Source organism: Staurois parvus, unplaced genomic scaffold, assembly GCF_062004578.1.
Source record: "Staurois parvus isolate SC_StPar_1 unplaced genomic scaffold, SC_StPar_1.0 ptg002019l, whole genome shotgun sequence".
In the NCBI taxonomy this organism is placed as follows: Eukaryota; Metazoa; Chordata; class Amphibia; order Anura; family Ranidae; genus Staurois; species Staurois parvus.
This window is the reverse complement of record NW_028319815.1, coordinates 143,016-161,310: the sequence shown is the minus strand read 5'-3', so window position 1 is coordinate 161,310 and position 18,295 is coordinate 143,016. Positions and strand designations below refer to the sequence as shown.

Here is an 18,295-nt window from a genome sequence, read left to right as displayed (position 1 = left end):
GGGGGATATGATCACCATGTATAATACATAAGGGGGATATGATCTCCATGTATAATACATAAGGGGGGATATGATCTCCATGTATAATACATAAGGGGGATATGATCTCCATGTATAATACATAAGGGGGGATATGATCTCCATGTATAATACATAAGGGGGGATATGATCTCCATGTGTAATACATAAGGGGGGATGTGATCACCATGTATAATACATAAGGGGGGATGTGATCTCCATGTATAATATATAAGGGGGATATGATCTCCATGTATAATACATAAGGGGGGATATGATCTCCATGTATAATACATAAAGGGGGGATATGATCTCCATGTATAATACATAAGGGGGGATATGATCTCCATGTATAATATATAAGGGGGATATGATCTCCATGTATAATACATAAGGGGGGATATGATCTCCATGTATAATACATAAGGGGGGATATGATCTCCATGTATAATACATAAGGGGGGATATGATCTCCATGTATAATACATAAGGGGGATATGATCTCCATGTATAATACATAAGGGGGGATATGATCTCCATGTATAATACATAAGGGGGATATGATCTCCATGTATAATACATAAGGGGGATATGATCTCCATGTATAATACATAAGGGGGATATGATCTCCATGTATAATATATAAGGGGGATATGATCTCCATGTATAATACATAAGGGGGGATATGATCTCCATGTATAATACATAAGGGGGGATATGATCTCCATGTATAATACATAAGGGGGGATATGATCACCATGTATAATACATAAGGGGGGATATGATCTCCATGTATAATACATAAGGGGGGATATGATCTCCATGTATAATACATAAGGGGGGATATGATCTCCATGTATAATACATAAGGGGGGATATGATCTCCATGTATAATACATAAGGGGGGGGATATGATCTCTATGTATAATACATAAGGGGGGATATGATCTCCATGTATAATACATAAGGGGGGGATATGATCTCCATGTATAATACATAAGGGGGGGATATGATCTCCATGTATAATACATAAGGGGGGGATATGATCTCCATGTATAATACATAAGGGGGATATGATCTCCATGTATAATACATAAGGGGGGGATATGATCTCCATGTATAATACATAAGGGGGGATATGATCTCCATGTATAATACATAAGGGGGGGATATGATCTCCATGTATAATATATAAGGGGGGGATATGATCTCCATGTATAATACATAAGGGGGATATGATCTCCATGTGTAATACATAAGGGGGGATATGATCTCCATGTATAATACATCAGTGGTTCATATAGTGAACTCGGTGTAGTTAATCCCCCTGAGGTCATCACAGAGGACAAGGGGCGCTCTTTACATCTGGAGGAAGAGAGATTTAATCTCCAAACACGGAAAGGTTTCTTCACAGTAAGAGCTGTGAGAATGTGGAATAGACTCCCTCAAGAGTTGGTTGTGGCCAGCTCAGTGGATTGCTGTAGGAAAGTCCTGGATTCTTTCTTGGATACACAGAATATAACTGGATATAACATTTATAGGTGACGTTGATCCAGGAAATATCCAATTGCCTCTCGGGGGATCAGGAAGGAATATTTTCCCCTGCAGGAGCAAATTGGATCGTGCTTTGCTGGGTATTTTGCCTTCCTCTGGATCACCTGTGGCTGTAGGATTATAACCTTTTTCTATGGTTGAACTGGATGGACCTTTGTCTTTTTTCAGCCAGACTAACTATGTAACTATGTGTATGCCCCTGGCCACTGCTTCTGCAGATAAAGGGGGTAGCAGTTGGGGACGGCAAAAGCGCAGCTCACCCACGGTAAAATTGCCCCCTCCCCCACTTTCCCAACCTCGTGTATGAATGAGCCCTGGAGTGACAGCCAGACTTCGGAGTCATGGCTCTGGCAGAGAACGTCTTACCTGGAGGGATCTTGCATACGGTAGCGGGGTGCCAACCATAACGCTGGTTACAGTTTGGGGACTGTACAAAAATTGCGCTGTCGCTAAGGCATTCGGCAAACACCTCGCCGCCAATGTAATACAGACGCACTCCTCTACCTGGAACAGAGAGATCTCGTCACCACAAAACAAACAAGGAAAAGCCGACATATCCAGAAATCTTCCATACAATGAAGAAGAGGTGACACCTCTGGCAGGTTTTTATTGTCCGTTTATTTGTCCTGTCACCCCTGTCACCGGGACTGAAATCTAAAATTCGGAGTTGTCACTGGAACAGGAACAGAGGTGGAATTCTCCAATGGGGACACTTGGAATAAACCACCTGAATCTGAGGCCGGGATTGTTCTTCTAAAATCAGGGGGCTCCAGACGTTTCACCATGGGGGCCACATCATACTCTTTACAAATACTCATGGGATGAAAAAAAATGCTGAATCCCCCTTATATCAGAGTCTCCTTGTGTCCCTATCAGAATATCCCCCCCATCTTATATCAGGGTCACAATGAGAGCCTCCCGACCATAAAAGTTCCCCCTTTATCGGTGTCCCGATTAGAACCTTCCCTTACATAGCGGTCACCATGAGACTCTCCCTTCCATCAGGGTCCCCATTAGAGACCACTGTTGTATTGGTGTCCCTATCAGAGTCTCCCCCTTACATAAGGGTCACCATAAGAATCCCCCTAACACCAGAGTGCCCATCAGTGTCCCTATAAGAGTTTCCCCATACATAAGGGTCACCATCAGACTCACCCTTTTTAATGGTGCCCCCATCAGATTCCCCCCTTACATAGGGGTCACCATGAGCATCTTCCTAACATAAGAATCCCTCTTACAGTTGCAAGACAAAGTATGTGAACCCCTTGGGATTACGTGGAGTTTTGCATGAATTGGGCATAAAATGTGCTCAGAACGTCATCTAAGTCACAACAATAGAAGAACACAGTCTGCTGAACATAATACTACACAAACATTAGATGTTGTCATGGTTTAATTGCACATAACAGGTAAACATTCACAGTGCAGGGAGGAAAAAGTATGTGAACCTTTGGACTTAATAACTGGTTGACCCTCCTTTGGCAGCAATAACCTCAACCAAACGTTTCCTGTAGTTGCAGATCAGACCTGCACAACGATCTGGAGTCATTTTGGACCACTCCTCTTCACAAAACTGTTTCAGTGTAGCAATATTCTTGGGATGTCTGGTGTGAATCACTCTCTTAACCACTTGCCTACCGGGCACTTATACCCCCTTCCTTACCAGGCCAATTTTCAGCTTTCAGCGCTGCCGCACTTTGATTGACAATTGCGCGGTCATGCAACATTGTACCCATATAAAATTTTGATCATTTTTTTCTCACAAATAGAGCTTTCTTTTGGTGGTATTTAATCGCCACTGGGCGCTTTACTTTTTGCGCTATAAATTAAAAAAGTGCAAAAAATTTGAAAACTTTTATAATAGAAACAAAGAAACTTTTTTTTTTTTTTCAAACAGGTATTTTTTCTCCTTCACTGATGTGCGTTGATGAGGCAGCACTGATGGGCACTGATAGGCGGCACTGATGGGCACTGATAGGCAGCACTAAAGGGCACTGATAGGCAGTACTAATGAGGTGGCACGGATAGGCGGCACTGATAGGCAGTACTAATGAGGTGTCACGGATAGGCGGCACTAATATGCAGCACTGATAGGCAGCACTGATAGGTGACACTGATGATGGGTACTGATAGATGGCACTGACTGGCATCACTGCTGGGCACTGACTGGCGGCACTGACTGGCACAACCGCTGGGCACTGACTGGCAGCACTGCTGGGCTGCACTGGTGGGCAGCACTGGTGGGTGGGCACAGGTGGGTGGGCACAGGTAGGTGGCACTTCTGGGCACAGGTGTGTGACACTGCAGAGTGGCACAGGTGGGTGCACTGCTGGGCACAGGTGGGCGGAGCTAGTGGGCGCACTGCTGGGCACAGGTGGGCGGAACTTGTGGGTGGCACTGCTGGGCACCGATCATCAGGGCACTGATCATCAGTGGCCCTGATGATCGGTGCCGATCCTCGCTCTGACAACTGCCGGTTCTCGGCAGTACTTTCCTCACGATCTGACAGCGTGAGGAAAGTGCAGCCGAGAACCGGCACTTGCATTTCCCTGTGATCAGCGCGTCATTGGACACCGCTGATCACGTGGTAAAAGGCCGGTATGATCGGCCTTTTACCACATCTCGTGATCAGCTGTGTCCGTAGGACACAGCGATCACGGAGATCGCCGGGTGCGCGCCCCTTGGGGCGCGCAGGAGAGCGCGTTCTGGGGGGACGTCATATGACGTCCACTCAGAACTGGCCGGCCGCAGTTTAGCCGTCATTCGGCTATCTGCGGTCGGCAACTGGTTAAGGTCATGCCACAGCATTTCAATGGGGTTGAGGTCAGGACTCTGACTGGGCCACTCCGGAAGGCGTATTCTGTGCTGTTGCAGCCATTGTTTTGTTGAATTACTTGTATGCTTTGGGTCATTGTCCTGTTGCATCACCCATCCTCTGCGGAGCTTCAGTTGACGGACAGACGGTCGTACGTTTTCCTGCAAAATGTCTTGATAAACTCTGGAATTCATTTTCCCATCAATGACAACAATCCGTCCAGGCCCTGAGGCAGCAAAGCAGCCCCAAACCATGATGCTCCCTCCGCCATGTATCACAGTGGGGGTGAGGTTTTGATGTTGGTGTGCTGCGCCTTTTTTTCTCCACACATAGTGTTGTGTGTTCTTCCCAAACAACTCAATCTTGGTTTCATCTGTCCACAGTATATTCTGCCAGTAGTGCTGTGGAACATCCAGGTGCTCTTTTGCAAACTTCAAACGTGCTGCAATATTCTTTTTGGACAGCAATGGCTTCCTCCGTGGTGTCCTCCCATGTACTCCATTCTTGTTTAATGTTTTCCTTATTGTAGATGTGTCAACAAAAATGTTAGCATGTGCCAGAGATTTCTGTAGGTCTTTAGCTGACACTCTGGGATTCTTCTTTACCTCATGCAGCATTCTGCGCTGTGCTCTTGCAGTCATTTTTACAGGACGACCACGCCTAGGGAGAGTAACAACAGTGCTAAACTTTCTCCATTTGTAGACAGTCTGTCTTACCGTGGGCACATGAACATCAAGGCTTTTGGAGATACTTTTGTAACCCTTTCCAGCTTCATGCAAGTCAACAATTCTTGAGCGTAGGTCTTCTGAGAGCTCTTTTCTGCGAGGCATGGTTCACATCAGACAGTGCTTCTTGAAACCAGTAAACCCAAAACAGGTGTGTGTTTTTTAAGGGCAGGACAGCTGTCAGCAACACATCCAATATCATCACACTGATTGGAGTCAAGGTTGGCTCACTCCTGGCTCCAATTAGCTCTGGGAGAAGTCATTAAGCTAGGGCATCACATACTTTTTCCTCCCTGCACTGTGAATGTTTACATGTTATGTGCAATTAAACCATGGCAACATCTAATGTTTGTGTAGTATTATGTTCAGCAGACTGTGTTCTTCTATTGTTGTGACTTAGATGACGTTCAGAGCACATTTTATGCCCAATTCATGCAAAACTCCACGTAATCCCAAGGGGTTCACATACTTTTTCTTGCAACTGTACATCAGGGTCCCCATGAGAACCCATGTTGTATCGGTGTTCCTATTAGAGCCCCCCCCCCTTACATCAGGGTTCCCATCAGCATCTCCCTTGTATTGGTGTCCCTATCAGAGTCCTCTTGAATCAGGGTCTCCCCTTATATAAGAGTCCCTATCACAGCACCCCCACTTACATCAGGGTTTCTCTTGGAGCCCTTCCCTTATATCATCAGAGTCCCCCCTTACCACAGGGTAGCTATCAGAGTTCCACTTACATAAGATTCCCCATGAGAGTCCCCCCTTACATCACTGTTTCAATCAGAGTCCCTCCTTACATTAAAGTCACTGCGAGAGTCCCTCTAACATCAGAATCCCCCCCCCATGTATCAGTGTCCTTATCAGAGCACCCCCTTACAAAACAGTCCCCATCATAACCCCCTACAGCAGGGTTTCCATTAGAGCTCCCTTTATTTATTTATTTCAGGTACTTATATATTGCCGTCAATTTACACAGCGCTTTACATATATATTGTACATTCACATCAGTCCCTAACCCTCAAGGGGTGTACAATCTAAGGTCCCTAACCCTCAAGGGGCGTACAATCTAAGGTCCCTAACTCACATTCATACATACACATACTAGGGACAATGTAGACAGGAGCCAATTCACCTACCAGCATGTCTTTGGAGTGTGGGAGGAAACCGGAGTACCCAGAGGAAACCCACACAGGCACAGGGAGAACATGCAAACTCCAGGCAGGTGGTGCCGAGGTTGGGATTTTAACCGGCGACCCGAGTACTGCCAGGCGGAAGTGCTAACCACTTAGCCACTGTGCTGCCCAGAGTCCCCCCTACATCAGGGTCCCTATCAAAGTCTGGATGGAGGGGGGGGGGGGGGGGTGGGTTGAAGAGGAGACCATAGGCAGCGTTTGCTGACCTTGAGCCTCCATCTGTGCACACGGAGGACACTCCAGGGACCCTCGCTGGGGGCCGATGTGGCCTATATGATATAGTTTGTAGCTTCTACCAATACACAGCGGATGAAGAAGGAGTCGCATGCCTCAGGCTGGAATCTGCATCATTTCATTAGCTCCTAATCCTTAGTAAAACAAAAGGCTGAACCTCCCCTAGAGAGCCACAAACCCCGGGACTGACACCCTGGGCTCTGCACGGGACTGACACCCTGGGCTCTGCATGGGACTGACACCCTGGGCTCTGCACGGGACTGACACCCTGGGCTCTGCACGGGACTCACACCCTGGGCTCTGCACGGGACTGGCACCCTGGGCTCTGCATGGGACTGGCACCCTGGGCTCTGCACGGGACTGGCACCCTGGGCTCTGCAGGGGACTGACACACTGGGCTCTGCACGGGACTGACACCCTGGGCTCTGCACGGGACTGAAACCATGGCCTCTGCACGGGACTGGCACCCTGGGCTCTGCACGGGACTGACACCCTGGGCTCTGCACGGGACTCGCACCCAGGGCTCTGCACGGGACTGGCACCCTGGGCTCTGCACGGGACTGGCACCCTGGGCTCTGCAGGGGACTGACACACTGGGCTCTGCACGGGACTGACACCCTGGGCTCTGCACGGGACTGAAACCATGGCCTCTGCACGGGACTGGCACCCTGGGCTCTGCACGGGACTGACACCCTGGGCTCTGCACGGGACTCGCACCCAGGGCTCTGCACGGGACTGACACCCTGGGCTCTGCACGGGACTGACACCCTGGGCTCTGCATGGGACTGACACCCTGGGCTCTGCACGGGACTGACACCCTGGGCTCTGCACGGGACTGGCACCCTGGGCTCTGCACGGGACTGGCACCCTGGGCTCTGCAGGGGACTGACACCATGGGCTCTGCACGGGACTGACACCATGGGCTCTGCACGGGACTGGCACCCCGGGCTCTACACGGGACTGGCACCCCGGGCTCTGCACGGGACTGACACCATGGGCTCTGCACGGGACTGACACCATGGGCTCTGCACGGGACTGGCACCCTGGGCTCTGCAGGGGACTGACACCATGGGCTCTGCACGGGACTGGCACCCCGGGCTCTACATGGGACTGGCACCCCGGGCTCTGCACGGGACTGACACCATGGGCTCTGCACGGGACTGACACCCTGGGCTCTGCACGGGACTGACACCCTGGGCTCTGCACGGGACTGACACCTGGGGCTCTGCACGTGTTCAGCTTCCAGCTCCATGTTTACTCAGCCCGGCCCATCCTATCACCACCACCACAAAGAGCAGCGACTTTAAGTGGCGCTATGGCAGAGGGAAGCACATGACCCGCCGCTCCTCGGCGTACCGCAGGATCTGAGGCCGGGGCGTGGACGACGGAACTGTGTGCGTTGAGGTTACACACAAGGATCGCGCAGGGCCCGCCGGACGGGAGTCAGATTATGGGAGGTCTTCTGTTTCTACATTCAGAGGTCCAGAATGGAAAATTTTTTGTAACCGCCGAATTAACGACAGCGGAGAATTGTTCCAGTTACTCTGTCTGAGGCGAACATTTTCATTTGCTGTATAAAAAAAAAAAAGAAAAAAGCAAAGTTCACGGAACTATTGTGAGCCGAAACAAAGCGCGGAGACAAAATAAAGATTTCTTGTTTTATTTTAGGTCCGATGGCTGCAGAAGAAAAAAGGCCGAGATAAGAGGAAATATTGACTCCTGTAATGTGCGGCGGCGGCGGGGGCGGGGAGAGGCTGCTGCGTTTTAAGTGAACTGCATTAATGATTGTAATTGCCGGTCTCAGGGAGACGCATTAACTATTTCCAGGAAACTTCTCCCCCGCTGGGATTATCGGATTGCACTGAGCAGACATGGCTGGCAGCTGACCTTTGCCCTCAATGTGAATCGGAGTGCAGCAGTCTACCAGGTTCACCCCATAGAAGGGCTATTGTGGGGGGAAGACTTTCATTTTTCTTTTTTTGCTTTTACACATTATTGTTTACAGAACAATGCAGAGCAGAACTACAGCTCCTCTGTGCACTCAGCTGACGCCACCCAAGTGCAGACCTCAATGGGGTCTTATCTACAATCCCCTCCCAATGGATCAGACACAGACTGTTCCAGCCACGTGCACCCCTCTACAAGATTTTGTCCGGCCCATAGCTCATGTGCACAGTCTCTGCTTCTCGCCCCCCCCCCCCCGCTTCACAACAGTAAGGGGGCACTCTGATGGGGACACTGATGTAAAGGGGTAATCTGATGGGGACATTGATGTAAAGGGGTAATCTGATGGGGACATTGATGTAAGGGGACACTCTGATGGGGACACTGATGTAAGGGGGCACTCTGATGGGGACACTGATGTAAGGGGGCACTCTGATGGGGACACTGATGTAAGGCGGCACTCTGATGGGGACACTGATGTAAGGGGGCACTCTGATGGGGACACTGATGTAAGGCGGCACTCTGATGGGGACACTGATGTAAGGGGGCACTCTGATGGGGACACTGATGTAAGGGGGCACTCTGATGGGGACACTGATGTAAGGGGGCACTCTGATGGGGACACTGATGTAAGGGGGCACTCTGATGGGGACACTGATGTAAGGGGGCACTCTGATGAAGACACTGATGTAAGGGGGCACTCTGATGAAGACACTGATATAAGGGGGCACTCTGATGCGGACACTGATGTAAGGGGGCACTCTGATGGGGACACTAATGTAAGGAGGTAATCTGATGGGGACACTGATATAAGGGGGCACTCTGATGGGGACACTGATGTAAGAGGGGGAATCTGATAGGGACTTTGATGTCAGGGAGGACTCTGATAAGGAGTTTAATTTAAAGGGGGGGGGGAATCTGACAGGGACTTTGATATAAGGGAGGTCTCTGGGGGGGAACCAGGTGTAAGAAGGGAATCTGATGTAAGAGGGACTCTCATGGAGACCCTGAAGTAAGGTGAGACTCTGATGCAATGGGGAAAACCGATGGGAACTTTGATGTAAGGGGGGATTCTGATGTAAGGGTGAACTTTGATGGGGACACTGATGTAAGGGGGCACTCTGATGGGGACACTGATGTAAGGCGGCACTCTGATGGGGACACTGATGTAAGGGGGCACTCTGATGGGGACACTGATGTAAGGCGGCACTCTGATGGGGACACTGATGTAAGGCGGCACTCTGATGGGGACACTGATGTAAGGGGGCACTCTGATGGGGACACTGATGTAAGGGGGCACTCTGATGAAGACACTGATATAAGGGGGCACTCTGATGCGGACACTGATGTAAGAGGGCACTCTGATGGGGACACTAATGTAAGGAGGTAATCTGATGGGGACACTGATATAAGGGGGCACTCTGATGGGGACACTGATGTAAGAGGGGGAATCTGATAGGGACTTTGATGTCAGGGAGGACTCTGATAAGGAGTTTAATTTAAAGGGGGGGGGGGGAATCTGACAGGGACTTTGATATAAGGGAGGTCTCTGGGGGGGAACCAGGTGTAAGAAGGGAATCTGATGTAAGAGGGACTCTCATGGAGACCCTGAAGTAAGGTGAGACTCTGATGCAATGGGGAAAACCGATGGGAACTTTGATGTAAGGGGGGATTCTGATGTAAGGGTGAACTTTGATGGGGACCCTGATGTAAGGAGGGACTTTGATGAGGACTGATGTAATGGGGAGGCACTGATAAGAACCCAGATATAAGGGGGAGTGTGGGAGGAAACTAGAGTACCCGGAGGAAAGCCACACAGGTACAGGGAGAACATGCAAACTCCAGGCAGGAGGTGCCGTGATTGGGATTCGAACCAACGACTGCTTACTACCAGGCGGAAGTGCTAACCACTCAGCCACTGTGCTGCCCAGAGTTTATTTGAAATTTCTTTGCTTTGTTGTACTGAAGTTCTTTCTATGTTGTCCCCAATCAGATCACACAGATTAAGAAAAAGAATCCCTAAGTAAATTGTATTCATTCATTAATTTATAAAACTGATTTTGTTGATTGAATATTTGTAAAATGTTCGATGTGGCCCCCTTACTGACAAGTTTGGAGCTCCCTGATATAACAGAGATTTCCTTTTTGTTCTGCGGTACGCACAGCCGCAGAGTACGCAGAGCCGCAGAGTACGGATAGCCGCAGAGTACGCACAGCCGCAGAGTACGCACAGCCGCAGAGTACGCACAGACGCAGAGTACGCACAGACGCAGAGTACGCACAGACGCAGAGTACGCAGAGCCGCAGAGTACGGACAGCCGTAGAGTACGCAGAGCCGCAGAGTACGGACAGCCGCAGAGTACGCACAGACACAGAGTACGCACAGCCGCAGCGTACGCACAGCCGCAGAGTACGCACAGCTGCAGAGTACGCAAAGCCACAGAGTACACACAGCCGCAGAGTAAACACAGCCGCAGAGTAAACACAGCCGCAGAGTAAACACAGCCGCAGAGTACACACAGCCCCAGAGTACACACAGCCGCAGAGTACACACAGCCCCAGAGTACACACAGCCGCAGAGTACACACAGCCGCAGAGTACACACAGCCGCAGAGTACGGACAGCCGCAGAGTACGCACAGCCGCAGAGTACGCACAGCCGCAGAGTACGCACAGACGCAGAGTACGCACAGACGCAGAGTACGCACAGACGCAGAGTACGCAGAGCCGCAGAGTACGGACAGCCGTAGAGTACGCAGAGCCGCAGAATACGGACAGCCGCAGAGTACGCACAGACACAGAGTACGCACAGCCGCAGCGTACGCACAGCCGCAGAGTACGCACAGCCGCAGAGTACGCAAAGCCACAGAGTACACACAGCCGCAGAGTAAACACAGCCGCAGAGTAAACACAGCCGCAGAGTAAACACAGCCGCAGAGTACACACAGCCCCAGAGTACACACAGCCGCAGAGTACACACAGCCCCAGAGTACACACAGCCGCAGAGTACACACAGCCGCAGAGTACACACAGCCACAGAGTACACACAACCGCAGAGTACACACAGCAGCAGAGTACACACAGCCACAGAGTACACACAGAGTACACGCAGCCACAGAGTACACACAGCCACAGAGTACACACAGAGTACATGCAGCCACAGAGTACACGCAGCCACAGAGTACACGCAGCCACAGAGTACGCGCAGCCACAGAGTACGCGCAGCCACAGAGTACACACAGAGTACACGCAGCCACAGAGTACACACAGAGTACATGCAGCCACAGAGTACACGCAGCCACAGAGTACGCGCAGCCACAGAGTACGCACAGCCACAGAGTACACAAAGCCACAGAGTACACAAAGCCACAGAGTACACACAGCCGCAGAGTACGCACAGCCGCAAAGTACACACAGCCGCAGAGTACACAAAGCCGCAGAGTACACACAGCCGCAGAGTACGCACAGCCGCAGAGTACACACAGCCGCAGAGTACACACAGCCGCAGAGTAAACACAGCCGCAGAGTACACACAGACGCAGAGTACACACAGCCCCAGAGTACACAAAGCCACAGAGCACGCACAGCCGCAGAGTACGCACAGCCCCAGAGTACACACAGCCGCAGAGTAAACACAGCCGCAGAGTACACACAGACGCAGAGTACACACAGCCGCAGGGCACACACAGCCGCAGAGTAAACACAGCCGCAGAGTACACACAGCCGCAGAGTACACACAGACGCAGAGTAAACACAGCCGCAGGGCACACACAGACGCAGAGTACACACAGCCGCAGAGTAAACACAGCCGCAGGGCACACACAGACGCAGGGCACACACAGACGCAGAGTACACACAGCCGCAGGGCACACACAGCCGCAGGGCACACACAGCCGCAGAGTACACACAGCCGCAGGGCACACACAGCCGCAGAGTACACACAGCCGCAGGGCACACACAGCCACAGAGTACACACAGCCGCAGGGCACACACAGCCGCAGAGTACACACAGCCGCAGGGCACACACAGCCGCAGAGTACACACAGCCGCAGAGTACACACAGCCGCAGGGCACACACAGCCACAGAGTCCTCACAGCCGCAGAGTAAACACAGCCGCAGGGTACACACAGCCGCAAAGTACACACAGCCACAGAGTACACACAGAGTACACGCAGCCACAGAGTACACACAGAGTACACGCAGCCACAGAGTACACACAGCCACAGAGTACACACAGAGTACACACAGCCACAGAGTACACACAGAGTACACACAGCCACAGAGTACACACAGAGTACACACAGAGTACACACAGACGCAGCTGTGACAGATCTTTATTACTAGCCGTATGTCAATGTGCCGTCTGCTTGTAGACTCACACAGCCCCGGCCAATGGATCACAGTGCTGCAACGCTGAATGATCTTTCACTTTGATCAATGAACAATCAGTGGTGTCGGGTCAGTTCCGTGTATGGCAGTGCAGATCGCTCATTCATAAAAGTAGGGAATCACTCAGGGCTGTGCGATCCATTGGCCTGGGCAGTCACAGACAGACACACCGCGCTGCAGGCTGTGCGATCCATTGGCCTGGGCAGTCACAGACAGACACACCGCGCTGCAGGCTGTGCGATCCATTGGCCTGGGCAGTCACAGACAGACACACCGCGCTGCAGGCTGTGCGATCCATTGGCCTGGGCAGTCACAGACAGACACACCGCGCTGCAGGCTGTGCGATCCATTGGCCTGGGCAGTCACAGACAGACACACCGCGCTGCAGGCTGTGCGATCCATTGGCCTGGGCAGTCACAGACAGACACACCGCGCTGCAGGCTGTGCGATCCATTGGCCTGGGCAGTCACAGACAGACACACCGCGCTGCAGGCTGTGCGATCCATTGGCCTGGGCAGTCACAGACAGACACACCGCGCTGCAGGCTGTGCGATCCATTGGCCTGGGCAGTCACAGACAGACACACCGCGCTGCAGGCTGTGCGATCCATTGGCCTGGGCAGTCACAGACAGACACACCGCGCTGCAGGCTGTGCGATCCATTGGCCTGGGCAGTCACAGACAGACACACCGCGCTGCAGGCTGTGCGATCTTTGTGAATGGCAACACTGGTCTCTAGAGTGCCCCCCGCTGTCAGAGACCAGCACTGTCATGAATCCATCTTTTTTGGGGGGGCGCAGCCAATTACCGATGTGTCGCCGGGTCAGTTCTACGGCCGCGTTGCGGTTGACGTTGGAGAGCAGGCCCAGGCAGAAGCGCTCAGAGTTTGACGGGTCTGTGAATCCATCGACGGTCATGGAAGGTTGGGAGGCGTGAAAGGTTTCCCCGACTCGCTGGTTGAGTTCATAGTATGAGATGGAGCACCAGAAGGCCGGCTCACAATACGTTACAGGCTGGAGATCTAAGAAAAAGAAACAATACAAATGTATTACATCACTTCCTGTCCATCACATTATATGCTACATTGTATATAAAGGAAACATAAACCTCAACCCACATCAAACCTCCATCCCTGATGGATCGCTCAGCCGGAGTGGAAAACCACAACATTGTATACAAGTTGCCCGATTCCTCACACTATTGTACTACAGGCTCTTGCAGTATACATCGCAAATTATGCCTGATGCTACAGAGGACTGTAGACATGTAGGCACGTCTACCATCAAAACCTACAGCCAGCTGTAGACAATCATGGGGTCCTTCATGAAAACAGGTTCTTCTATTACAGAACACGACGGACCCTTTGACTACTTGCTGACCAACAAACGTATAGAAATGTCCTGTCCGCACGGCTGCCATTTTTTCGGTCGGCAATTGGCTGTTTTGCAAAAGTGATCCGGGCAGCTTTACAGACACCCGATCGCTTTTATGGTGCTTGTACGATTGCACCGCACATGTGAGCTATTGGTGCGAATGTTGGAGCGAGAGCAAAAATTCTAGGGCCACCTGTAAGAGAAGCTCGGTACGTGTCGGAACAAGGAAAGGCTGGCGCATATTCATACTTCTGTGCATGCTCATAATTCTGAGCAAAAGCTCGATGCAAAACAGGCGTTTGAACTCCTGCGCATCGCATTTTTTTCGCAATACGAACGGATTAATTGGTTTTCAATGCATTTACAATCATGTCCCTGTACAGTTCTATGCCTTTTATAAAGAGTTTTGAACAGATAAGACTTCTTTTTACTTTTTTCTGACCTCCGGAATGGATTAAAAATTGGTTTTCAATGCATTTACGATTTTTTTAACCAAGTCCCTGTACAGTATTTATGCCTTTAAAGGGCACTTTATAAAGAGTTTTAACAGAAAAAAAAACTTTTTTTTACTTTTTTCTGACCTTCGGAATGGATTAATTGTTTTTCAATGCATTCCTACGGGTAATCCCCGCTCATGTTTACGAATTTTTCGCAATACGAAAAGTCCCGGAGAACCCATTAAATTTGTAAATTCAGGTATGCCTGTGTATGTATGTAGATATGTGTGTGTGCGCACGCGCGCACGCACGCACGCACACCACAGTGGCTAAATGGTTAGCACTTCCGCCTGGCAGTATTAGGGTCGTCGGTTCGATTCCCAGCCACGGCACCACCTGCCTGGAGTTTGCGTGTTCTCCCTGTGCCTGCGTGGGTTTCCTCCTGGTACTCCGGTTTCCTCCCACACTCCAAAGACATGCTGGTAGGTGAATTGGCTCCTGTCTAAATTGTCCCTAGTATGTGTATGTATGAATGTGAGTTAGGGACCTTAGATTGTACGCTCCTCGGGGGCGGGGACTGATGTGAATGTACAATATATATGAAAAGCGCGGCGTAAATTGACGCCGCTATATAAGTACCTGTAATAAATCATTTCTGCCTGTCAGTACTAACGTCGTTGGTTCAAATCCCAACCACGGCACCACCTGCCTGGAGCTTGCATGTTCTCCCTGTGCCTGCGTGGGTTTCCTCCGGGTACTCTGGTTTCCTCCCATACTCCAAAGACATTCTGGTAGGTGAATTGGCTCCTGTCTAAATTGTCCCTAGTATGTGTATGTATGAATGTGAGTTAGGGACCTTAGATTGTACGTTCCTCGGGGGCGGGGACTGATGTGAATGTACAATATATATGTAAAGTGCTGCGTAAATTGACGGCGCTATATAAGTACCTGAAATAAATATATATATACACACACATATCTCCATACATATATATATAGTATTTTTTTTTTTTTTAATTTTTAAAAATTGCAATTTTTTAAAATTAAAAAAATAAAACAAGACACAACTCCCCCCCCCCCCCCCCCCATATATATATTATAGGTGTAGGTATGGTTTAACCCTTTCCGTACAGCAGTGACACAGAACCTCCGAGGAGGGGGGAGGCTTCATGTACAAAAGGAACCCAATGTTTTTCTCTGTGAGTTGAAGCAATAGGAGAGCGAAGAGGAGATCTCTGCAGAAATTCGTTGAATAGAGGAAGCGGCGGGGGAGTTAAGCCGATCTCACGCTGGCGGTGCTGCAACCTCTGTGATAAGGACAAGCCCCTCGCATATTCAGGCCTGGACCGGCGCCAAGCCAAACCGCCTGACCTAAACTCTGCATCCGGCCAATTTCCCTGGGAGCGGGAGGAGACCACAGAGGGCCGTGTGTATATGAAGACGAAGATCCCGCTCCATCGTAATATATTATTCCTGCAGAACTGCTGACAATCCACTTCACTGTACAAATATACAGAGATATGAAATCCTCATAGAGAACAGATGTGGTCTGGTGACTGAAGTGATCGCTGCGCTCCCCCCCCCCCCCCCCCAACACTGAGAGAAGGATTTGTCGCATCGTCAGATCGCACCGGATTAGCGGCAGAAATCTGTCCGCGGCGTCACCTACGACTTGGCGAAGAAATCCACATCGTCCAATCAGCAGAAACATCCAATCATACAAAGAAAACATTGACCTTTTTTTCTTTTTTCTTTATTTTACTATTTTTAAAACCAAACATATGGAGAGTCTTCAGGGCGTGAAATTAATTCTTCATGTCCCGCCGACTTCTCTTCCCGCCATTGGATTTGTATATTGAGATCAGTCGTCTGTTGGATCAGGGGGCCCCAAACTTGGCAGTAGGAGGGGCCACATTGTATATATAGGTTACAGATATTTGCAGGGAAAAAAAAACCCCTCAGCTTTATAAACAAATTGATACATTGTAAATTCATGAATACAAATGTTCCAAGAAACAACTACAGGTGAAACTCGAAAGATGAGAATCTGGTGCAAAAGTTCATTTGTTTCAGTGCAGCAACTTAAAAGGTGAAACTAATATATGAGACTCATTACATGCAAAGCAAGATAGTTCCAGCCGTGATTTGTCATCATTGTGATGATTATGGCTTACAGCTCATGAAAACCCCAAATCCACAATCTCAGAAAATGAGAATATTCCATGCAAGCAATAAAACACGGATTGTACATAGAACAATATCGGACCTCTGAAAAGTAGAAGCTGCATATGTACTCAGTACTTGGTTTGGGCCCCTTTTGCAGCAATTACTGCCTCAATGCGGCGTGGCATGGAAGCTATCAGCCTGTGGCACTGCTGAGGTGTTATGGAAGACCAGGATGCTTCAATAGCGGCCTTCAGCTCTTCTGCATTGTTCGGTCTCATGTCTCTCATCTTTCTCTTGGTAATGCCCCATAGATTCTCTATGGGGTTCAGGTCAGGGGAGTTTGCTGGCCAATCAAGCACAGTAATCCCACGGTCATTGAACCAGGTTTTGGTACTTTTGGCAGTATGGGCGGTGCCAAGTCCTGCTGGAAAATGAAGTCAGCATCCCCATAAAGCTCGTCTGCGGAAGGAAGCATGAAGTGCTCCAAAATCTCCTGGTAGACGGCTGCGTTGACCCTGGACTTAATGAAGCACAGTGGGCCAACACCAGCAGATGACATGGCTCCCCAAATCAACACAGACTGTGGAAACTTCACACTGGACTTCAAGCATCTTGCAGTGTGTGCCTCTCCATTCTTCCTCCATACTCGGGGTCCTTGGGCCTCTCCATTCTTCCTCCATACTCGGGGTCCTTGGGTCTCTCCATTCTTCCTCCATACTCGGGGTCCTTGGGCCTCTCCATTCTTCCTCCATACTCGGGGTCCTTGGGCCTCTCCATTCTTCCTCCATACACTGGGTCCTTGGGCCTCTCCATTCTTCCTCCATACTCGGGGTCCTTGGGCTTCTCCATTCTTCCTCCATACTCGGGGTCCTTGGGCCTCTCCATTCTTCCTCCATACTCGGGGTCCTTGTGCCTCTCCATTCTTCCTTCATACTCGGGGTCCTTGGGCCTCTCCATTCTTCCTCCATACTCGGGGTCCTTGGGCCTCTCCATTCTTCCTCCATACTCGGGGTCCTTGTGCCTCTCCATTCTTCCTCCATACTCGGGGTCCTTGGGCCTCTCCATTCTTCCTCCATACTCGGGGTCCTTGGGCCTCTCCATTCTTCCTCCATATTCGGGGTCCTTGGGCCTCTCCATTCTACCTTCATACTCGGGGTCCTTGTGCCTCTCCATTCTTCCTCCATACTCGGGGTCCTTGGGCCTCTCCATTCTTCCTCCATACTCGGGGTCCTTGGGCCTCTCCATTCTTCCTCCATACTCAGGGTCCTTGGTTTCCAAATGAGATGCAAAAGTTGCTCTCATCAGAAAAGAGGACTTTGGACCACTGAGCAACAGACTAGGTCTGTTTTTCTTTAGCCCAGGTAAGACGCTTCTGACGTTGTTTGTTGTTCAGGAGCGGCTTGACAAGAGGAATACGACATTTGAAGCCCATGTCCAGGATCCCTCTG

General features: G+C 50.3%; 1 protein-coding gene across 1 annotated transcript in view; it reads right to left on the bottom strand.

The window, feature by feature from the left end:
* SMAD3 (SMAD family member 3) overlaps positions 1 to 18,295 on the bottom strand; it is a 79,646-nt gene that overhangs the window by 19,355 nt on the left and 41,996 nt on the right. Inside the window, exons 5-6 of the mRNA XM_089664739.1 lie at positions 13,680 to 13,892; positions 1,939 to 2,076 (exon numbers count right to left, since the gene is read on the bottom strand). Of these exons, the coding sequence (XP_089520865.1) occupies positions 1,939 to 2,076; positions 13,680 to 13,892 (351 nt within the window). The remainder of the gene's footprint in view (positions 1 to 1,938; positions 2,077 to 13,679; positions 13,893 to 18,295) is intronic.